Consider the following 24,526-nt stretch of genomic DNA (forward strand, 5'->3'; position numbering starts at 1 on the left):
GATAGATACCAGTTTCCTCTCTGTGCGTCCAGTAGAAAGCTATCTGGCTGCATGTTAGCCTAGCTTAGCACAATGAATGGAAGCAGACAGGGCCGGTTAGCCTTCGGGAGAGGTGTTAGTTGGATAATGCCTAGGCTAACCGGCCATGTCCACTTCCATTCATTGTGATAAGCTAGGCTAACGTGCAGCCAGATGGCTTTCTACTGAACGCACAGGGAGAAAACTGGTATCTATCTTCTTGTTTCTCTCTGGAGAAGATGGTAAGCTAATTTCTCAAAATGTTGGCGTGTTGACTCACTCACTCAAGTTGTAATGTTATTGTTAATACACCAGAGAACCTACGTTAAATAGCGATTTATTGAGTTTCACCTGTCCACTAATTTTGTCCAGACATAGATACATAGATAATGCATCAGCTAGTATTTTTGTGAGCTGGATTATAATCGTTTTAAGCCATGAAAGATTAGAGTTGCGTCTGATTACCCAGTCTATAATATTAGTTGTACACGGTCTCTCTCTCTCTTCTTTTTACTCTATACAGCAGGGCACAAAAAGCTTTAAAACTCTTCCTCAGGCAGTCTCCTAGATTTGACCCTTTTCCTCCAATGGCAGTAGGCCTTAACTGAGCATTTACTAAATCTTACGCCTTCATTTGTAAATGGCACATTTTACTTCCTGTCTTGTCTTGTGTCTTGTCCTCTGCCTTGTTCAGGGCCTGTCCACTCTGCCACTGCTGGTCACAGAGATGAGGACGGCCTTCCAAAAGGAAACCCCCCTCTACGCCACACAGCCGGCCTCCGACCAAACACAGACCACTCCAGCGTGTGGGTCGTGGACTGAGCAGCCCGAGCCGCAGTGCGCCGCTGACGGAAGGTGAGCCGGGCCACCTTGAACCGCGTTTCGGAACATATCACGATGTTTGATTTTTACTTGCTATTTTGAATGTAACTCTCGTGCTTTCACTTGATTTCACTTTCACTTGATTTCACTTTCACTTGATTCCACTTGATTTCACTTTCACTTGATTTCACTTTTACTTGATTCCACTTTCACTTGATTTCACTTTCACTTGATTTATCACCAGTCGGCATCACCCAGGCAGTAGCTCCAGTCAGAAACACAGGCATTCCTCTCTGCAGGCTGCTGGGGAGAGAGGTGAGCGTTCACTAAGACCAGCTACATGTATATTTACAATGTCGTTTACATTGTTGTCTCGTGATGGAATTCCCCGTTTAACCCCTTAAGCCTGAGCGGTCCGGTACGCGTCTATTCTTTCCCCAATACATTTCCAGTTCCGTGTTCGCCTTCTGCGATCTGATTGGCCACTGACTCTACGCCCAAACAGCGCGTTACGCTAATAACGTATTGTTTTCATCTCTCTATATTAACATGATTCCATCAACACAACATATCTCTCTATATTAACGTGATTCCATCAACACAACATAAATGTTCAAAACACGACAAGACAGTTTGCATCACTTCCCACGGTTCTCTGCACTTATTCTACCGGTAGTGCGGTAGTTGTTGCCACGGTATTGGGTCTTTGGGTGAATACTTCATTGGCGGGGTAGAAGAACACTGATAGCGTGTGTGGACCGTCCCGCGAGCCCCAGACCACCGTCCCGCGAGCCCCAGCAGGCCACCGCCCCGCGAGCCTTGTTTCCCGTGCGCCTAAAATTCTACCTGGTCTCGCGAGTCTGGGGCTCGCAGGACGGTCCAAACACCGCTATCGGTGTTCTTCTTCCCCGCCAATGAAGTATTCACCCAAAGACCCAATACCGTGGCAACAACTACCGCACTACCGGTAGAATAAGTGCCGAGAACCGTGGGAAGTGATGCAAACTGTCTTGTCGTGTTTTGAACATTTATGTTGTGTTGATGGAATCACGTTAATATAGAGATATGTTTTGTTGATGGAATCACGTTAACACTTTCACTGCCACACACGAGATATCTCGGGTTTGGTATGTTGAAAGCCACTCACGAGATTTCTCTGAATTTTTATTTATTTTTTTTAGCGATCTGAAATCATATTGCATCACGCGAGCCTACCCGAGTATACCCGAGCGCCGCCGGCAATCATATGTGGGAAAAAAGCGCCCCCTATCGTCTCCCAGATGACATAAGGGATTTTGGAATGGACTCAATGAAAATGGATGGGGAAAAAAATCCGGTACTCCACATTTTCCAGTCCACTAGGGCTGACCCCTATTAATCGATTAGTCGACTAATCGGTCGAAAGGGGCCGTAGTCGACTGGCCAACCTCTTAGTCGAATATAATAAAAAAAAAAAAAAAAAAAAAAAAAAGTATTAATATATATATATATATATATATATTTGTTATCATTCTTTCCAAAAGAAAATAGGCCTAGAAGCGTGGCTAACGCTAATGGCACGCATACTAGAGGCTAACTGCCTATGAAAACAGGCACAGAGGCACTGAAAGAGGATTTCACCCATCTAATGAACACACTAGACTAGACAAATATCAAGATGTATCCATCAGTGGACCAATTGCATGCTTTTGCAGAGGACAAGAAGCCTTCAGTCGACTCTTTCAGACATTAAGCACCCCCCACAGCCCAAATGAAGAAAAAAAAAAATTATACTTTTTTTTAAGTCGACCAATAGTCGACTAACGGCAAATTTTGGCCAATCCTAGTCGACCATCCAAATCCTTAGTCAAGTCAAGTCAAGAGTTTTATTTGTCACGGCATACGGATATACAATGAAATGCGGGTGGTCTTGCCCGCAACGATGTGCAATTGGTACAACATATAATAGAATCCAATACAAAAATGTGTGCAATAAAATTGTGCAATAACAGGTAGCAGGTAACAATAAATTTGTGCAATAACGGGTAACAGTTAGCCCTACAGTCCACTGATCCAGCCGGGGTTACCACAGTTCATTCTGGAGCCTCTCAGCCCCGCGGAATCATGTGTACTACTGTATCACGTTGGATCCATACACTTATCGATTTTTTCGAATGGTGATCAGGAATTGGAATATACCAGGCGTACAGGGCTGTCTCTATTGAACGTACTTCTCGTTCCCAAGTTCCACCGAAGTGAGGTGCGTTCGGGGGATTAAACTGGAAGTCAATCTGGGATGGAGCGAGGTGGGTCTTAAGTTCTGGGCCCATAGCTTGGAAGCTCTCTCTCAGCTCTCTTTCTCCGCCTTTGAAGTTTGTCCCGTGATCAGACAATAATATAGACGGTTTGCCTTTCCGCGATGTGAATCTTCGGAAGGCCATAAGGAATGAGTCTGTGCTCATGGTTGGAAGGAGTTCTATATGCATCGCTCGGGTGGTCATGCATTTGAATACAATACCCCACCGCTTCTCGGTTCCTCTTCCTTTCTTTATATACAGCGGGCCGAAACAGTCCATACCGGTGGAGTGAAAGGGCTTGTCGCCGAGTCGGAGGCGACAGGGAGGTAGGTCAGCCATCCGGGGTATACTGGGCTGCGCTCGCCATTTACGACAGTCTAGACAGGTTCGCTGGAAGCGCTGCACTGCTTCTCTCCCTTGCAGTATCCAATAACGACGTCTGATCTCCGCGAAGACTCTCTCTGCCCCGGCGTGATGCACATCCTCGTCGTATTTCTTTATGATCAGCTCTGTGACCTTGTGTCGGCTGTTTAAGACTATCGGGTACTTGATGTCATCCGGTAAGTCTGGAGCTCTCCGCAGACGACCACCCACTCTGATGAGACCATGGGCGTCGCTCTCGGGGGCTAGGTGGAGCAATCTGCTGTCTGATGGGACGGGCTTTGCTCCCTGTAGACAGTCTAGCTCATCGGGAAACGAGTCACTGGGCTCGTTGTAGTAGAAGAAGTTCTGCTTCTTCGTAGTCAGCTGCAGTAATGTCAGTAGTGAGCTGAACCTCTGGGTGGTGCCACAGGAATGTCTTTAGCTGCGCACTCTCTAGGGCAGGGGTCTCAAACTCGCGGCTTGCGGGCCAATTGCGGCCCGCGGGATGATATTTTGCGGCCCCCTACTGGACGTCAACGTTTAGTGTTAGTGCGGCCCGCGCGCAACTGTTTGCCGAGTCGTTGCGCGAGAGTTGGAAGTTTAATTTATTTTATCACTTGTAGGCTACCATAGCGCAGGCTCATGACAGCAACGTTATGTTAGTGACTTGGTTGAAACGTGATTCCGGAGTGATATCAAGTAAAGTGGGAGCAAATGCATCCTCGCTCTCTCTCTCCTCTGCGAGCAGTGCTCTGCATGTCCCGCAGCACTGCCACTGTGTGTCTGTGTATGGGTCTGGTCCAATCACATACGCGTCCCGTCAGCGTTTTCCCCCCTCACCCACAGTCTGCGAATCAGATGCAGAGTAGGGGAGTAGGGCGGGTCTTCACGGACTGCATGTCGTCTCTCTCTTTCAGTTCAAATCGGAGCAGAGTTGACAGCGCATCTATTCTACAGTAAACTCGCTCCCAGTTTTATCTCTGTGAGATAAATGTAGCTATTAGCCTATTTTCGCCAGCAGGCAGGCAGCAGAAAAATATGGCATTTTCAAAGATGGTCAGTAAAAGAAATGTCGACTGCATTCAAAGGTGAATGGACGGGAAAATAATCCGTTCATGCTGAGTCCCAGCCAGGGGCGTAGCTGGAGATTCTGGGCCCCATGAAAGAATCAATTTGTGGGCCCCCAATCTATTAAAAAATGTGGGGCCCCCGATCTATAAAAAAATGTGGGGCATTTGCTGGGCCCTTGGAATCATCCTAACCCCCCCCCCCCAGCTACTCCCCTGGTCCCAGCACCAAACCAATTATGTGACTATATGCCAAGAAACGGTAGCTATTTGAAAATAATGTATGACTGAAGTGATGGAGACCATGTTTGAAGGCAAACAAAAGCAAATCCCCCTCAGATCGCACAGCAACCAGAATAACTGAAATACTGGCACAGTGCATTTCCATAGCTGTGGATAAGTCTACTGACACAGCTGTGGATAAGTCTACTGACACCACTAAGAAGCCTGAAGATAAGATTGAGAAGATTGGATCAGTTGTACTTTTTTTTGAATACTTGAAACCCTTTTTTTGTGGAATATTTGATGCGGCCCAGCCTCACCCAGACTCCACCTCCAGCGGCCCCCAGGTAAATTGAGTTTGAGATCCCTGCTCTAGGGTGAGGCAATCGTCTATGTCGGGGTCTGTGGAGACGAGTGTGTTCAATCCACAGAACATAGATTTCTTGTTTTCGGCCTCCTCTTTACTCGCTTCCCGTGGGGTGGGTGTAGGCCACTCTTCTTCCGGGAGCTTGAGGAACTCTGGCCCGTCACTGTATAGGTTGTGACGGGTGAGGTCATCCAGGGACATTCCCCGGGTGATGACGTCAGCTGGGTTGTGTTTTGTGTCCACATACCTCCAGCTTGCTACTTCTGTTAAATCTTGAATCTCTGTGACTCTGACTCCCACGAAGACCTTGTATCTGCACGAATCAGACCGGATCCATGTGAGTACTGTCGTGGAGTCTGACCACAAGATTGTTCTTTGCACCGGAATGGTGAGTTCACGTTGGATTAACGTGGCGAGTTGCGCTCCTGCTAGGGCTGCGCAGAGCTCTAGACGCGGGATAGATTGTTGCTTTCGTGGGGCTATTCTTGAGCGAGCCAGGATGAAAGCAGTATGTATTTCTCCTCCCTCCTCTCGGGCACGCAAGTAGGCCACCGAACCGTAGGCTACTTCGGAGGCGTCGCTGAAGACGTGCAGGTCCATCTGGCACGTCTCCGGCCTCACTGTGGGTGGGAAGTAGCTGCGGCGTATGTTGACACCTGGGAGTGAGCTGAGTTCCGTCTCCCACTCTCTCCATGTGGATGCAAGGTGTTCGGGTATGGGGTCGTCCCAGCCCTGGTCCTTGTCCCATAACGCTCTTACAATCATCTTTGCCCTGGTGGTGTAAGGTAGAATACATCCCAACGGGTCATATTGTCTGGCGAGTGTTCTGTATACACTCCGTCTGGTGGTCGGTAGTGCAGTCGACCTTCCCTGCTCCTTGGTCAGGGGTGTGTGTTTATAATGGAGCGAGTCTGTTTTGAAGCGCCAGACTAGTCCTAATGTCATTTCTTGGGCTTCTCCTGGGATGGTCGCCATCCAGGTCTCGCTACTCGCTGCCTTATCCTCGGGGGAGAGGCTGCGCAATACTTGCGGGTCGCTGCTGGCCCACTGCCTGAGATCAAAGCCGCCTTTGATCAGGGATCTTGAGTAGAAGGGCCTCGGCTTCTTCTGGCGTCGAGACGCTTTGCAGACAGTTGTCCACGTAGAAACTATTTCCTACACTTTGTCGGACCTCTTCATCAGTTGCTGGGTCCTCTGCAACGTGTTTTTGCAGTGCAAACGTAGCACAGCATGGGCTGCATGTGGTTCCGAAAGGGAGGACTTCCCATTGATAGATGGCTGGTTGCTCATCCCCGATCCTCTCTCTCCATAGGAACCGCAGCAGGGGCTTGTCCTCCTCCACTAGTCTCACCTGCAGGAACATCCCTTTGATGTCGCCGCTGATGGCCACCTTGTCTTGGCGGAAACGTAGTAACACGCCTAGTAGAGAGGGGCCGAGTGTTGGGCCGGGCAAGAGCTCTTTATTCAGATTTTGTGATCCGATCTGGTAGCTGCAGTTGAACACAATACGATCCTTGCCGTTGTGGTGGACTTTGTGGTGCGGCACGTACCATGATTCGGTCGTCTGATCGGCCTCTTTACTGTCAATTTTCTTTGTGTCCCGCTGTGATTAGCTTGTTAATCTCAGCGCGGTACACCGTCTCTTGAGCGGGGTCTCTGGCTAGGCGCCGCTCTGTGTTCAATAGATACCGCTCTGTCGCTTCTTTTGGGGCGTGGAAGGTAGGCATACCCTCTCGCCTCAGGAGTGGAGTTGCGTATCTCATCACTCCGTTGACTTTGACTCTCTTTGTCCCCTGCTCGAGGAGGGCTATAGCGTAAATGTCTTCCTTGGAACGAATGTCTTTCTTTTCGTTCTTAAAGGGCATTGTCTCTAGTGTCCATAGCCTCTCGACATGCTGTAGGAGGGTGGTGTCTTCTTCTGTCACTCTGGAGTGGAGGCAGCTAGTGGCTGCTGTTCGGTTAAGAGACTTAGCGAGGGGGCCTTGTAGTGTCCATCCTAGGCGGGTCTCGACTGCTGCAGGACAGCCTCTGGGCCCTGTGTGGACCCGGTCAATCGGGACGATGAGGTCTGCATGGTCGGAGCCTATCAGCAGGGTCGGGGTGGCACCGTCTATGAGCGGTATAGGTAGTTGACGCAGGTGCACATATTTATCCATCAGCTTGGCGATGGGGTAGGTGTACTGCGACAGGCCTATTTCTTGGCTGGTGAAAGCGTTAGTAATCCTATACCGTCTCTCTGGCTGCCCGCTTGCTGCGATAGTGAAGGAGACATTCTCGCCCTTTATCGTCTTTAGATCTCTTCTTATTGTCCGAATCGTCATCTGGTTTTCGCTCCCCCGCAGCCCCAGCTGGGCCGCAGCGGACGCGAGGAGAAGGGTCTTCTCTGACCCGTCGTCAAGGATGGCGTAAGTGTCCATGACCTTGTCTTGGTAACTCAGTGTTACGCGGACCACCTTTAAGAGCACCCGGGCGCCCCCGCTGCTGGCGGGGTCAATGTACATAACACTTGCCTTTGTGCTGCTTGAGGGTGCAGGCTTTCTTCTGTTACTGTCGTGTAGGACATCTAGGTGGGCTCCGTCACACCGACTACACCTCTTCTTTAAGCGGCAATCGGCTGCCATGTGACTGCGCGCACATCGGTAACAGCGTCGGTTGGACTTTATCCATTGACTCACCTCGTCGGCGGTCATCTTCTTGAACGTGTCACATTGTGACAACCAGTGTTCCTTTTCGCAGTACGGGCACACCATCTTCCACTTCTCTTTCATCGAGGGGGTACTGTGGTTCTTGCTGCTCGGTACTGATTCTGATTGGTGCATGACGGTCACCAATCTTCGGCCATCGTTTGCTCTCCTAGGTCCCTCTCTGGAGCTTGGGGTGCTCCGCATGAACGTATCCAACCGTAGGCTGTTGACTTCTCTCGCCAGGAAGTCGGCTAGGTCTAGGAGGGATGGCTCGGGACCGTTAGGATCACGGTGGTCTCTTTGCCGCCTGAAGCGCTCTTGTCGGGCGGGCGGAAGCTTCTCTAAAATCCTCTCGACATTAGAGTTTGCGTACAGTTCGTGCATACCCTTTTCTATTTGCGCCCCCAGCATCCCTACCAGGGATTGTACCTTGATAGACAGGTCATCTAGTGAGCGATTGTCTGTGGCTGGGGGTAGGCGGTCAATATGCCTTATCTCTTGTATTACGTAGTCCCATATGCGTCCATATCTTTGGTCGAGTGCTGCTAGAGCCGCGGTGTATGGGGTAGTAGAGGTGGCATAGGCCAGCGCTATATTGTGCGCTCGGGGCACCTTGAGGTGCTTCAATAGGATAGCATATTTGTACGGTTCATCAGCTACATCGGACATCATTGTCTCTAAGCACATTCGTAGCTCCGTGTACTGTGCTCTGTTCTCGTGGGTGAAGTCCGGAAACGTCGGTGTGCCAATGTATGATGCCATGGATGGCTGGCACATCGGTGAGCGTTGGAAGAGAGGCCTCCTAGGCGAGTCTCCTCTTACGCCTCTTGGTGGGCTGGTACCTGCTGGGTACCATGGCCCGCGTATCCAGGTGCTGTTCCTCGGGGCTGGTCGTGCGTCAAGCTCACCCGTGAATTGAGTCGGGGGTCTGTAGCGCAGAGCCGCGGGGGTAGAGCCTGGGCTGTACTGGACCTCCTGGTCCTGTGGAGTACTGTGCTGCTGTCGGGCTTGACTCTCCTCATCTCCCTCTTCTTCTTCCTCTGGCATGTCCTCTAGATCCTGTAGTCGTCTATTTAGCCTCTCCGCGGTGTAGACCGTTTCTTCCTTGTAGCTGGGTCTCGCTTGGACCGGTCGGGGAAGGAGTTCGGAGGGGGGTATAGGCTCTCTCTGGTGGTCGGGCTCAGGGTCGCTTGATCGGGTAGGGGAGGGTGCCCTTGACCCCTGTCTTGACGAGGCCCTGGAACCCCGTGCGGAGGGAGGGGGTGTTGCCCTGGTGATCAGCTGCTCCATTATCTGCGCTTGTAATCGGTCGAGCTCGGCTTCGCGCTTGGTGAGAGCGAGGTCGCGCTCTGCTTCTCTTTGGGCAGCGGCGCGCTGGGCTTCGGCGGCGGCGCGCTGGGCTTCGGCCCGGTCCCTTCCCATATTCTCTTCCGTCTGAAGGCGTCTAATCTCTAGACGTATACGATCTTCGTCGCTCCGTTGCTGCGCTTGAAGGCGTTCTCTTTCCATGGAAGAATGTTCGCGCTCACTAAGCGTCTGTGCTTGGAGTCGATCGCGCTCTGTTGAGGCTGCTAGGCTGGCGAGGAATGCCTGTGCCAGCATCTTGTCTGCCTCGCTGGGGGAAGACGCTGGTTGAGGTGATCCGCTCCTGGCAGTACTCGTTGGAGATCTGTTCTCCTGTGGCGAGTCCTGGAGATCCATCTCCGGGATGCTCTCCTCTTCTTGTAGCGGGTATAGTTCCATCCCTGGAGGGCTGTCTTTATCCTGGAGCTCTCCGGGGACTACTTCTTCGGTCTTGGTGGGGGGTAAAGTCATGTCAGGTCCCTCCTGGTCTCCACCGTGAGCTTGGTCAGTTACGTTAGAACCCACTAGGGCCTCTATTGGCGGGGTAGCCTGGTTGATAGGGTCGGACATAATTTTACTATCTACTTTTTCCGCGTTTACCGTCTGTAGAAAGCTAGGTAGTATATTGGCAACGTAATCCTCTAAGTACTGAGGTGTCTGCCGTCTACGCTGCGGGCGATCTACTTTAGGAGAACCGTTTTGTGGAGTGTTCATCATAGGCCATGTCAATATTAATACCACTATATTAATATTACGCTAGTTACCCTCCGGCTCGAAGGACCAATTGTAACTGAGGGGTACAATTCCCTGACTGTATTGATAAGTATGGTATCATTAAACCACTACCGCTTTATGTACTTTAATTACTGGCCATACAGTACATGATATATAAATATGATGAACACTTCCCACAATAAATCGGTTCCACACAAAGTTATAATTAAGTATTTATTGCAGCAAAAGGTACATAATATACTTCTCTATTATACTTTGAATGCACTTGTAAGGCAAAGGAATGTGCGTAGGCAAATCAATAATGAATGTCCATTCTCTGGTTACGCAGGAGGTAATTATACGACCTGAATCTTAGGGAATTATATCTATGGTGCACTGGTAATATATAGCGGGAGATACTGAAGGGTCCCCCCGGTTGTAAGCCAGCAGGGGTAGAGGATCTGTCGGTAGTAGAGAGTCTGGTCAACGATGACTAAGGAGACTCCAAGTACAGGATACGGTGCAAGTCTCTTGATCCACAGACGAATACAGCTGTTCTCCGTAGACTGTAGCTCCACAGTGAAGAAAGCTAGCCTGCCTCAGGCTCTCTGAGGCGCAGACTCGACGTGGCTCCTCACAGGGTAAATCCCACACACGTGTAGGCGTCGGCGATTCTCCGCTCCATAAATCACAGGACCAAAACAAATATAATCCAGCCGTAAATGGCTATGCAGTCGTCGGGTAGATTAATCCAGTGTACATGTCCACACGATCCTCGTCTAGGTCTCCTCGGGTGAAAGCGCCATGAAAGCAGCCCAGCCTGGATAAGCACTCTAGCTGATACGAGGAAGCGTTGGTGATGCTGGTCACTGTAGAACTTTAGCCGCACGATACACTATACACAAATAGACTATTACTGACTTAATAGAAATATGTCGCACTCGACGGTATAGCGCCAAACTCTGACACGTCAGTTATTAATTCGCACGCGGTCTCAATGCTCTATTTGGGGCCAAACAGGCCATACTTCACCGCATGGAGTATCGTGGGTGAGGCTTCAACTTTAGTTCCTAAGTGCTTCTGTATTCACCTGCGCCATATTTATATGCACGGCGAACAATCTAGTGCCAACCTCATTTCTGTCTCGTATTCTTGGGCAAGGCCGGGCATGTACAGACATGTCTTGACGGTGGCTTTGAACCTGACTCTGGAGGCATGGCCCTGGCGCCTGTGGACCGCTGTCCAATAGGAGAATGAAATATTATGGTCTGTACTAGGCTAAAGGGATATTCCGTGTATATGTACAAGGAATATACAAGGGATATCAAAACGATATACAAATACTATGCAATATATATCAATCAATAAATATATATATTCGGTTTAATCTGATCCTTTGTAACAAGATGGATACCATCTGATGTCAGGTAAGGAATCTATGTTATCAGTGTTAGGATAATCAGACTAATTTTGATGAAGATATAGGCTGTTTTGTGAAATGGGCTCTTTCGGTTTCACTGTAAAAGTCCAAGAGGAAATCAACACGGCGATTATACGTGCGCGGCCCGAATGTGCTTGCGTGCACGTATAATATTGATCATCTAGCGTTTTTTTTTAAAACGATTCATAAATAGGCCGACGAATATCAACGTTCTGGAATATTCCAGTAAAAGACGATTTTCATAGAATGGTCCAGAATGAACTGTTTTTTTTATCTCAAAACGGGTGCTTTTCTAAATGCTCTGAAACGGAAATGAAGCGATAAAAAACCAATCTGCCTTGACAGCACTGACTGGAAAAGTAGTCTTTGATAAGCGACGGGCAGATTAGACACATAGCCATAATTTAAAACATAGATTAGGCGATATTAACGTTAATATTGAAGTGGACCGTGGCATCAAGGGGGTAAAAAGGAAAACCCGGCGTGGCACTCAAAGTGTTAATATAGAGAGATGAAAACAATACGTTATTAGCATAACGCGCTGTTTGGGCGTAGAGTCAGTGGCCAATCGGATCGCAGAAGGCGAACGCGGAACTGGAAATGTATTGGGGAAAGAATAGACGCGTCCGGTACCGGTATGGAATTAATATCACGTCATAAAGAGATCAATACAGTCCGTATTAATTAATATTGCGTTTCTTTTTCAAATGTAACTAAGAGTAAAGACCCTAACCCTGTCAAAACAGCAGTCAATGTGTATATTTTCAGCACTATGTTTGTTTACCAATGATTTTATGATTTATTTAAGTGTTATTAGCGAAATATCGGTTTATAAATATCTCTGCGCATCCCGGCGGAAACCTGAAGAATTAGACGTGAGGAAATGACGCCGTCATTCATGTTTGTAGTTCTAAGAGAGAGGAGACCCAGGGCTTTCGATGGACTTTGAAATTTCATAAAACTACAGTACCCAGCTCACGCCAGCCGCTTTGGAAGCTGGAGCTGCTTGTCGTGAAAATTATTTGTGAACGTTATTTTCGAACAAACCTGAATGTTATTGGCATAAAATAGAATGTAGTTTGTTTCTTTACCTTTCTGTGAACGTCTAGGGAAAAAAAGTGTCTCAATCTGGCGGAGCTATGGACATTATGAAAAAGTAACTGTACTTACAGTCGATTTCATTCACGGTCTTTGCTGTCCTGTAACGGGAGCCTGGTGGTACTAAATCCAGATTCAGACTCTGCCATTGGAAAGAAAGAGGAGATTTGGCCCGATCCATAGATGTATGACTTGGCCATAATAAGGTAATTTATAGGCCTGATATTCTATATTCATATAATTTTAAATTACATGTGTCCGGATGACAAAATTCAGTACTGTATCTATCTACGAAACCCCCTGTAAATCATCTGCCCTCTATTAATTTCATAAACTTGATCTCAAAAAGTTAAAAAAATAACTGAAAGTATTAGAGAAAGTCCAATGCATGCATTTCATCTACGCCGTTGACTCCGACAGCTCTTGGCCGGTTTGAACGGATAACGCAATTACCATATGTAACCATAGTCGCTGTGACATCCAGAAGCCTGACCGTGTAACCCCCCCCCTTACTAGCTTCAGACAACAGTTTAAAATGCAGCCAGTTGGAGCTGGTCAGAGAAAGCAGGGTGAGGAGGTCCTACACAGAAGAGCTGCTGGGGATCGACTTCAGCGTACCTGGGCTCCCCATGCCTGCGCCCCCCCTGCCCCACTCATCCTCCAACCCCTTTCTGCCTGGTGCCACAGGTAAGCGGGCGCGGCATTCCCGTCGCCGTGCATGGCGGTGTGAGCGGCACGCAGGCTGTTTGTGTTTTCCTTCGGTCATGGGACGCTTTATCAGGGGGGCGTGTCTTGGATGGGGATGTGGTGGGAATTGATGTGTGGGGTGTTTGGGGGACTGGCTGTTCCGGGGGGGTTCACATGCCTTCGAGCAACACTGTACTTATTCCTATTCTTATGTCATTGTCTGTACTTTCTACGTTGCACTACTTTTACTGTCTTGTATACCTCTTCTTATGTCTGCACTTTATGCATTGTTTTTATTCTCTCAACTGCTGTGGGGCACTCTGGACTGCGGTCCATGTGTGAAAGGTGCTATATAGATAAGAGTTACTATTATTTATTATTATTATATTGTAATTATTTTTTAAATGTATGCATTGAAATGTCTAGGTCTCGACGACATTGAAAATGAGGCTGACCTCATTTGTCCTTTCCTTTTTTGATCCACTTTTTCTCCTTATTTTCAATTTTTCTCCCATCCCAATTTCGTGTCCAGTGGTTCTCAACCTTTTTACACCAAGTACCACCTGAGAACGTAGCTGGCTCTCCAAGTACCACCATATGACCGATGTTAAAATACAGTGTATTCAGCTATGCACAGTTCACGCAGGAGGCAAATGTTTTCCTAATAGCATTATTTATTGTTAACTTTTGTCAGACACAGCCACAATGTACAAAGGGGTAGCACTAGAACTAGCAAACTCTTCCACACAACTCATACAATGCAAGGGGCATTGAGAACATAATAACTAACAACTGTATTTCAGCAAATGTACTTAATTCTCTCTCTCTTGCTCTCACACAGCAAGCAATTGACCTTCATTCTCTCTCTCACTCACTCACTCACGCACGCACACACACACACACACACACACACACACACACACACACACACACACACACACACACACACACACACACACACACACACACACACACACACACACACACACACACACAGCATGTTGTTGTCCATTGACAACTCACATAAGCAGGGCCGGACTGGGGAAATAATTCAGGCTGGGAAATATAGTGTGAAATATAGCCCCAGTCAGGCCACTTTCTAAGTGGGGGTCCCCCACCAGGAATTATTTTGTTACAAAGACTTAATTTCCTGCATTCTGGTGCAGGAATTATTTTTAAATGTACCCTTTAAATGCCAGTGTTTGTGATGGGCATCACAAATTATATTAAAAAAAACAAAAAAAAAAACACATTCAATACATTTTTGAATTGTAACCCTTTAAATCCCAGTTTGTGTGATGGCATCACAAATTATTGTTAAAAAAACACACAAAAAGTAAATCTTTCTAGGGGGGATTATTACAGGCTAGGCATGTGTCAATGATTAGCAACTAGGGCTGACCTTCGATTTTTTTTTGTCAATCGAAGCTTCGGGGCAATTCGAAGCTTTTTTTTTTTTTTTTTTTATCTTATGTTGTGGGACTTGTACAGCACTTTGGTAAACTTTGTTGTTTTTAAATGTGCTCTATAAATAAAGTGGATTGGATTAATGAATTAAGTAGCCCCTTTCGTGACTGTGACACAGCCAACACGGCTGTGTGATTTAATTCAAGGTGGATCGCTGTTGTCGTTTGAACAACTTCAGATTTCATGGGAACTACCAATCCCCCAAATCAAGAATGTTTAAGATGAATGAAGTAAGATTTTGATTATTTGAAATATGGCCTGTGTAGACTAAACTATGCACAGAATTATGTCAGTCTACAAGGTCCGGCAATGTAGACCTTGTAGACTCCACTACAGACCAATTATCAGTGAATGTTCATGCATTTTTAAGAAGGGCTACTTCCACAAAAAAACAAAGAACTCACCAAAACATCTCAGTAGCACCTTATCTAAATGTTCTATTTCATATATGGAGATTCATATTTATTTATGTATTGCATGCATTTCTACATTTTATTTCCTATTTTGTTTATTCATCCCAGTATCTTTCTTTCTTATGTGTAGAATTCTACAAGGCATTTACATTCACATTTACATTTAGTCATTTAGCTGACGCTTTTATCCAAAGCGACTTACAAGTTCTGTACGACAAGTCATCAGGAAGGGCACAACTCTTATCAGCTGAGTAACAATATTCATCAAAGTGTTGCGTGTTACAGTGTAGGTTAGTTTATTAGGACAAGTGCATGACAGACAGTAAGGTTAGTTAGGGTTAGATTTTTTTTATTTAATTTTTTTTTAATTTTATTTCAGATAATGGTTGAAGAAGTGAGTCTTTAGTCGACGGCGAAATATTGGACGGGATTCGGCTGTCCTAACTGGGGTGGGTAGTTCATTCCACCATTGTGGGGCAAGGACTGAGAATAGGCGTGTAGGTGGTGTATATGTGTTTGAGGATGATATCCTTCAAACAGGCAATAGTGATGATATAATTTGGACAGTGCTGAGCTGGGTTACTTTCCTCCAGTGTATTTGTCCCCCGGCCCCACCCAATGGCCCCATGCACACACACACACACACACACACACACACACACACCGAAGTAAAAAAAAAAAAAAAAATTATTTCTAATATTTTTTTAAACTTCGATTTCTTTTTAATGTTCGAAGCTTGTGCCATCGAACGAAGCTTCGAAGTATTTAAGACAGCCCTATTAGCAACAACACAGATTTTGATGGATTTTTTGTTTTTTGTAATGTCAGATTTAACAACAACTCTTTTCAGAATATTTCAGAGTATTTAATTTTTTATCTGACATTACAAAAAATCTAAAAATAAAAAATGGTTATGATCAGGGCTGAAGTTGAATAAAAGATTTATGACTGTTTAGACTGCAATACTCTCTGTCACAGTGATCTCCTGGTTGTTCCCCACCTACCGGTAGGTTATCTAACTATCGCGCCGCCGCAACTAGAAACACTGGCCTGGCCTGCTTCTAAGTTCAGTGGCCTGACTGCACACAAAAAAACGTTTTAATTTTTTTTTATAAATCTTTTCAAGTACCACCAGCAGTACCACCAAGTACCACTAGTGGTACGCGTACCACAGGTTGAGAACCACTGGTGTATACAATTCTCCCCTTCCCTGTCTTGAACGTTGCTCGACTATGCCCCCCACTGGTCGGTTGTAGCGAGGATAGAAGCCTTGCATCACGTGTTTCCTCCGGCACACAAGGAGGCAGCCTGTCACATCTTTTCGCCTGCCAGCACGGACTCTCATTGGCGAGGTGTAACGCATGAGAGGCTCACACTACCCCCGCTGCTTCCTGTCACTGCTGTGCAGGCGTCTCCCAACCGACCTGTAGGGGTCGCTGTCCACAACGTCCAATCCCCACCCATCGACTTCCACCCACTGACTCTGCCAAATGAGCCAGTACGACGGCCGGAACAAGCCGAAGGCAATGCTGAGACTGGGATTCGATACCGGAGTCTCTTGCATTGGTGACGAGCGCAATCTCCGCTACGCCACCTTGCCACCCCCACTCAATTGTCCTTTCCAAGAATAAATAAAGTTTTGACTTGAATGAAAAGCCTGGACAAATCTAAATTAAAATAGCTCGTCTGTCAAGAGAGGACTGTTGTACAGGGTTCGCACAAGGTCCTTGAAGTGCTTAAAGTGCTTGATTTTTTTTTTACAAAAGAAGTCCAAGGCCTGGAATTCCTTGAAAACAGCAAATTCTTTAACAAGGTGCTTAAAAAGTCCTTGAAATTCAAATCAATCAAAGTTTTGTTCATCCATGATAAAAAAATTTCTGAATCAAGAAATTTTATTTATTTATTGTATTATTTAAGTGTAACTGTCGGAAATTGGTTTTAAGCCATACATATTGGATCAGATTTTCTTTCTATAAAAAACAGCATTTAAAAGTGAATTGTATCCTTTTAAATGCCATAAAAAATTAAAAATAAAATGGTGCTTGGAAAACTACTTGAAAGTCCTTGATTTATATTTTGCAATGTCTGGTAACCCTGGTTTTAGTATTTCATAGCTTTTAAACTAGATTTTGTTCATGCGTTTCATTGCAGTTGAAACAGATTTAACTCAAGTGTAGAGAGCCTGGCGCCTCTAGTGTTTAACCAGTTGTGAGTTCCTTCTCGACACTGTGGGGAGAAAGCAGCGTGAAAGACGGACCACCATGAGAGAAGTGGGACAAACAAGCTCACTTCACATCTACCTCGATGTTTGACTAAACCAAGGGAAAGAAAATAGTTACATAATGCCCACATTTAGAGAAGACGTCGATCAGTTTGGTTTTAGTCAACTAAGTTAACTAAACAATTAGTCGACAAAGCTGTCAAAGACAGAAATGCAAGCTGTTTCAACCCAAAAAAGGTCTATGACATCGCTATCGCTGAATGCTGGCTAAATCATAACAACTCACAGCTCAACAGTGGCTTCGGGAGGTAGAGCAGTCGTCTGGTAATCTGGATGTTCCCGGTTCGATTCCCGCTCCTCCCGGGCAGCGTGTCGAAGTGTCCTTGAGCAAGACACTTAACCCCTAACTGCTCCCGATGAGCAGGTCAGCACCTTGCATGGTTGCCTCTGCCGTCGGTGTGTGAATGTGAGTGAATGGGTAAAATGTGAGGAACAAATTGGAAAGCGCGTTGGATAAAAGCTGCTATATAAATGCAGCCATTTACCGTAGTTGGGTCTAACATTATACTGTTACACAGTGCAAATCCAGACGATGCATCCTTCTTTATGCTTGTTAATGAGCTATATGTTGGTCCACGAAGCCAGTGCTATCGAGTTGCATTCACACGACTCCAGGGTCTGGGGGTAGATTTTGCAGAATAAATAACTCCACTCTGGGAATGTGCAGCACACAGTAATCACTCCTTTATAATATTTACATATTTTTAAACAGCAAACGCCTGTGAAATTAAATGGTAAATGGATTGCATTTATATAGCGCTTTTATCCAAAGCACTTTACAACTTATGCCACACATTCACCCATTCACTCACACATTCACACACCCAACGTCAGAGGCAACCATGCCAACCTGCTCATCGGGAACAGTTAGGGGTTAGGTAGGAGTGTGAATGTAATATATCACAAGAAACTACTCAACCTCAACTGCCTTTAACTCCGAGTGAACATAACAACACTCTAACTTACCATCTTTAGATAATACAGTTTGAAAACATTGGATGGATGTTCTCAATTAACAAATAATTAATAGAGTAGGTGTTAGTTGTATGTTCTCATCTAACATATTGAATGCAAAATGTTTAGGTGTAAGTGATTTTACGACTTGATTTTCAACCTTATCTGTTGCTTTGTTCATTTGTTGTCAGATGTGTCCCCTTGACACATCTGACAACTGTAAAATGTCAACTGTACATGATCCCAGACGTTATGACTCATCATGCGCGGTTATCCGGAGGGGGGGGGGGGGGGTCGTTTATAATTCCGTGGCCGACGTTAAATCATTCATGTAGTATGGGTGATATATAGATCAGAGCAGTTTGTATCGAAAATGGTAAACAAACAGGCTGGGGGGGGGCAGGTGGCGCACGGAGATTACGTTCGTCACCAACACCGGGAGACACTAGGATTCGCCTGTTCGAGGAAAGCATGCGACAGTCTCCGGTCTCCCGGACCAACAGTAGGGGAAAGTACGCAACAACCAGGAAGGGTGGGATGGGAGAGAAAATCGGGAAAAAGGAGGGGAAGAAAGATAAATAAATAATAAAAAAAAAAAAACAGGCTGAAACTCACCCCAGTCTCCTCGTAGCGTTGGGTGATGAGCGTGGAGCAAAAAGATCGCTATTATGGGATGTTGATCTAGGTGAACCATTTCCGGGTTGTATATTACTAATACACGTCCAATCATGTTGTTTATTGAGTTATGGCAACGGATCGATAAGCACAGTGTCTGGATAGAGTCTCGCGAGCGATGGCGAGTGGCCGGACGGAATAGGGAGACACACCGGCGTCACAATTATCGACATCCGGTTGCCAATCGGCCACCCGGTGGCGGTATTGAAGCGTTGGAGAGTTGAGCGGAGATCTACAGCACCAGTCAAGGAAATATGAAATATGAATACCATGACAGAAATTTGAAATATTGATCTCAAAGACGCTGTAAAACGTCATTGGCAGATTACACATGGCGAGGAATGACGTGGTAACTGGTGAGAAAAGGGTTAAATCCTCAATTTGAATAAAGTCATTAATCTGATTAAATTAGTCTTTAAAAAAAAAAAATCAACTTTCTTTAATGAATATAACTCAACAGTTTTAATACTATAATTAGTCTAGCCCAGTGGTTCTCAAACGTTTTACACCAAGTACCACCTGAGAACGTAGCTGGCTCTCCAAGTACCACCATATGACCGGCGTTAAAATACAGTCTATTCAGCTATGCACAGTTCACGCAGGAGGCAAATGTATTCCTAATACCATTATTTATTGTTAACTTTTGTCAGACACAGCCACAATGTACAAAGGGATAGCACTAGAACTAGCAAACGCTTCCACACAACTCATACAATGCAAAGGGCATTGAGAACATAATAACTAACATTCTCACATAGCAAGTGAGAAAATTAAGAACAACTATATTTCAGCAAATGTACTTAATTCTCTATCTCTCTCTCTCTCTCTCTCTCTCTCTCTCTCTCACACAGCAAGCAATTGTCCGTCATTCACACACACACACACACCCACACACGCAGGAATTTTTGAAATTTTACCCTTTAAATGCCAGTGTTTGTGATGGGCATCACAAATTATTGTAAAAAAGAAAAGAAAACACATATTCAATACATTTTTGAATGTTTACCCTTTAAATGCCAGTTTGTGTGATGGCATCACAAATTATTGTTAAAAAAAACACAAAAGTAAAATATTTTCAATATATCAAATGCAAAGTACATTTTTCTGGGGGGGATTATTACAGGCTAGGCATGTGTCAATGATTAGCAGCAACACAGATTTTGATGGATTTTTTGTAATGTCAGATTTAACACCAACTCTTTTCAGAAAAGTGGGAGTACTTCATTTTTTATCTGACATTACAACAAATCAAAAAATAAATGGTTATGATCAGGGCTGAAGTTGAATTAAAGATTTATGACTGTTTAGACTGCATTACTCTCTGTCACAGTGATCTCCTGGTTGTTCCCCACTTAGGTTATCTAACTATCGCGCCGCCGCAACCAGAAACACTGGCCTGGCCTGCTTCTAAGTTCAGTGGCCTGAAAAAAAAAAAAAACGATTTTCTTTTTCTTTTTTTTTTGTGCTTTTTTGGAAATGTTTTCAAGTACCACCAGCAGTACCACCAAGTACCACTAGTGGTACGCGTACCACAGTTTGAGAACCACTGGTCTAGCCTAATCTTTATCTGCAACTGTGAAGAAAAACCCCATTGCTATTTATTATAATGAAGAATAATAATAATAATAATAATAATAATAATAATAATAATAATAATAATAATAATAATAATAATAATAATTATAGCAATCTTTGTGCCACAGCTACAACTGCAACATCGTCGGCCTCTGAGAACATGAGCAACTTGTTCAAGAGTCTGCACTTGGAGAAGGTGGTCAACGTGTACAAGCAGGGGTCCAGAGAGCAGGGTGAGTACAGTTCATACTGATGACATGAGACTAGGGATGTCCGATATTATTGGCCTACCGATATTATCATTAAAATGTAATATCGGAAATGATTGGTTTTCATTTATTTATCCTTTATTTACCCAGGCAAGCAAGTAAGAACAAATTCGTTATTTTATTTATTGTCAAAAGTATGCATAATGTTGTGTTAATTCCACGACAAGAGATATGTAATGTTAATTACCTGAAATTAATCAGTTTTTTGGGGGGGGGGAAACCCTGCATATATCGGTATCGGTTGATATCGGTATAGAAAATTAAGAGTTGGACAATATTGGTATATCGGATATCGGCAAAAAAGCCAATATCGAACATCCCTACATGAGACCAATGTGTACAAGCAGGGGTCCAGAGAGCTGGTGGTTCAGAGAGTAGGGGTCCAGAGAGCAGAGAGCAGGGGTCCAGAGAGCAGGGGTCCAGAGAGCAGGGGTCCAGAGAGCTGGTGGTCCAGAGAGCTGGTGGTCCAGAGAGCTGGTGGTCCAGAGAGCTGGTGGTCCAGAGAGCAGTGGTCCAGAGAGCAGGGGTCCAGAGAGCAGGGGTCCAGAGAGCAGGGTGAGTACCGTTCATACTGATGACATGAGACTAGGGCTGTCCCCGAAGCCTGTTTTCGGGCTTCAAACTTCGTCAGGGTTTTTCAAACGGACATTCTAACCTTCGTTTTTAATAATAATAAAAAAAATCTAAATTTTCTTTTCACATTATTTTTTTATTATTATTTTTTTTATTAACCCTTTATCTGCCGGAGCTTATTCTCATCCTTGTAGCCTCTCTGCCAGCACTATTTGTCTATGGAGATGTTCACCTTCTTTGCAGGGCTATAACTTTTTAAATTGTATTGCTAAATTGACATTACTATGGCCCATTCAACATCAATTATCTATCGTTCAGGATGTAGGAACGTTTAACTTTTTCATTCACACATTCATACAAAAATACGGTCTAGAGTATAAATATGTTTTTATCGTTTTCTGCAGTATTTCATAGAACGTGAGTTATAGCCATAAATGCATATATTAGATCATCAAATGCAGTTTGATACCGATTGACGCCAGATTAAAAATGTCAACTGTACATGATCCCAGACGTTATGACTCATCATGCACGGTTGACCGGAGGGGGGGGGGGGGTCGTTTATAATTCCGTGGCCGACGTTAAATCATTCATGTAGTATGGGTGTAACTGAGGGGTACAATTCCCTGACTGTATTGTTAAGTATGGTAATATTAAACCACTACCTCTTGTACTTTAACTTCTGGCCATCCAGTACATGATATAAATATGATGAACACTTTCCCACCTGATGAAACGAAGTCCACACAAATGTACAAATCGAATATTTAATATAGCAAAAGGTATATACAACGTTCACTTGTTTACACTTATGATTTGAAATGCACTTGTATGGCAAATGAGTATTCATAGGTAAATCAACATTGAATGTCCAATCTCTGGTTACGCAGGGAGTAAGTATACAACCCGGTTCTCTAGGAAACTATAGCGATGGTACTTAAATGATTATAGCTGGATACACTAAGGGGGGGGGGGGTCCCGCTGGTTGTAAGACAGTAGGAGGGGGGGGTCCCATCTGGCCGACGATTTCTTGGGAGAATTCAAAGTCTTGAACACGGTGCCCACAGAACCTCGGTCCGCAGACGAATACAGCCGGACCCTCTGGTGGACGGTAGCTGCCGGTCCACAACGGAGAGACGTGAGGCGACCTCACTGGTGTAGAGCGCCGTCTCACCTGGAGTCCTCTCCGGGGGGTAGTTCCAACACTCCGCAGTGTTGGCCGTTATCCATGGAATAATCAAAGCACCCAAAGCATAATCCAAGCCGTGGAAGGCTCGCCGTCGTCCGGGTAGAGTAATCCAATATACAGGTCCAGTCGCCCTGGCCCGGAGCTCCTCGGATGCAAGCACCACTAGTGGTCTGCCCAGCCTGGTTAAGCGTCCAGATAACGTCAGGAACGATGGGGGTACTGATAACTTTATAACTCTAACCGAACGATGCACCATACATAAATAGACTATTATTAGCTTAATAGAATACGTCCAACTCGACGGTATAGTGCCAAACTATGACTATTCAACTATTAATCCACACAATATCTCAATGCCTATTCTGAGGCCAAGTAGGCCTTACTGCACCACACGTGCGTCGTGGGTGAGGCTTCGCGTCTGTTACTCGGTTGGAGGGTAAAGAACTGGACTAAAAAAGGAAGTTCTACTTTACTTGCGCCATATATATATGCGCTGTAACTGAGGGGTACAATTCCCTGACTGTATTGTTAGATATGATACTTACTACCACTACCTCTTGTACTTTAGACTCTGGCCACCCAGTACTAGGCATAAATAATTATGATAAACACTCCCACCTGATGAAACGGATCCAACACAAATGTACCAAGTCGAAAGTCTGCGTTTAATAATAATACATAGCAAAAGGTATGTACAACGATCACTTAATTACATTTATGATTTGAAATAGTATGCACTTTTATGGCAAATGAGTATTCGTAGGTAGATCAATATCGAATGTCCAATCTCTGATTGCGCAGGAAGCAAATATACAACCTGGAATATTTAGGGAACAATAGCAATGATACTTGAATGATTATATAGCTGGATACACTAGGGGAAGGTTCCGACTGCTTGTAGGACAGCTGGAGGGGGGGGGGGTAGAGTCTGGCTGTATCCCGTCTGGCCGAGGGTATCCTGGGAGAGCCCACAGTCGTGCGACTCAGTGCCCAGCGATCCTCGATCCACAGATGAAAGCAGTTGGACTCTCTGTGGCCGGCGTCCTCCGGTCCACGATGGAGAGACGTGAGGCGACCTCGTCGTGTAGAGCGTCTTCTCACCTGTCGTCCTCTCCGGGGGGGGTATTTCCAACACACCGCAGTGTTGGCCTTTATCCATAGAATAATCAAAGTACTCAAAGCATAATCCAAGCCGGGGAAGGCTAGCCGTCGTCGGTAGAATAATCCAATATACAGGTCCACTCGCTCTTTGGCCTGGAGCTCCTCGGGTGCAGCTTCACGTGGGGTCAACCACCCTGGATAAGCGTCCAGCTGATGCCCGAAACGATGGGGGTGCTGATTACTATAGAACTCTTACCGCACGAGGCACTACATATGAATAGACTATTATTAGCTTAATAGAATACGTCCAACTCGACGATATAGTGCCAAATATGACTATTCAAATATTAATATACACGATGTCTCAATGCCGATACTGGGCCGAATTGGCCTTACTGCCCACACGTGGTTCGCGGGGAGGCTTTTGCGTCTGTCACTCTGTTGGAGGGTAAGGAACTGGACTAAAAGAAAGCTCTACTTTAATAGCGCAGTATATATACGCACTATGAACAAATAGTACCATTAGTGGTGCGGTAGACATATTCCTACGCGGAACTAGGACTTGTCCATACATGTTGAGCGGTACGATTGAACCTGGTCTGAGGGGTATGGCGACCTGGCACCAAGGTCTCGTCCAATGGTAAAATGGAGACTATTATGGGATGTTCAGTAGACTAGAAGGGATATTCAATGCATATTGTACAAGGAATATACAAGGGATATCAGGGGATATACAAATACAATTAAATATATATATATAAATAAATATATATATTCGGTTTAATCTGATCCTTCAGAACATGCGCTATGAACAAATAGTACCATTCGTATTTCGCCAGACGTATTCCTACGCTGGTACCGGGCTTGCCACGACATGTTGGGCGGCACGATTGAACTTGAACCTAGGGGTATGGCTGCTGGCGCCA

General features: G+C 45.4%; 1 protein-coding gene across 6 annotated transcripts in view; it reads left to right on the forward strand.

Moving 5' to 3' along the window:
• LOC311227026 (E3 ubiquitin-protein ligase RNF31) overlaps positions 1-24,526 on the forward strand; it is a 155,680-nt gene that overhangs the window by 14,328 nt on the left and 116,826 nt on the right. For 5 of the 6 annotated variants that reach the window (XM_084312528.1, XM_084312530.1, XM_084312533.1 and 2 more), the window contains 4 exons: positions 713-873; positions 1,085-1,155; positions 12,933-13,103; positions 20,597-20,701. In XM_084312528.1, the coding sequence (XP_084168654.1) occupies positions 713-873; positions 1,085-1,155; positions 12,933-13,103; positions 20,597-20,701 (508 nt within the window). The remainder of the gene's footprint in view (positions 1-712; positions 874-1,084; positions 1,156-12,932; positions 13,104-20,596; positions 20,702-24,526) is intronic. The other variant, XM_084312531.1, reaches the window with a different exon arrangement.

This window comes from Notolepis coatsorum, assembly GCF_963971535.1.
Source record: "Notolepis coatsorum genome assembly, chromosome: 4".
In the NCBI taxonomy this organism is placed as follows: Eukaryota; Metazoa; Chordata; class Actinopteri; order Aulopiformes; family Paralepididae; genus Notolepis; species Notolepis coatsorum.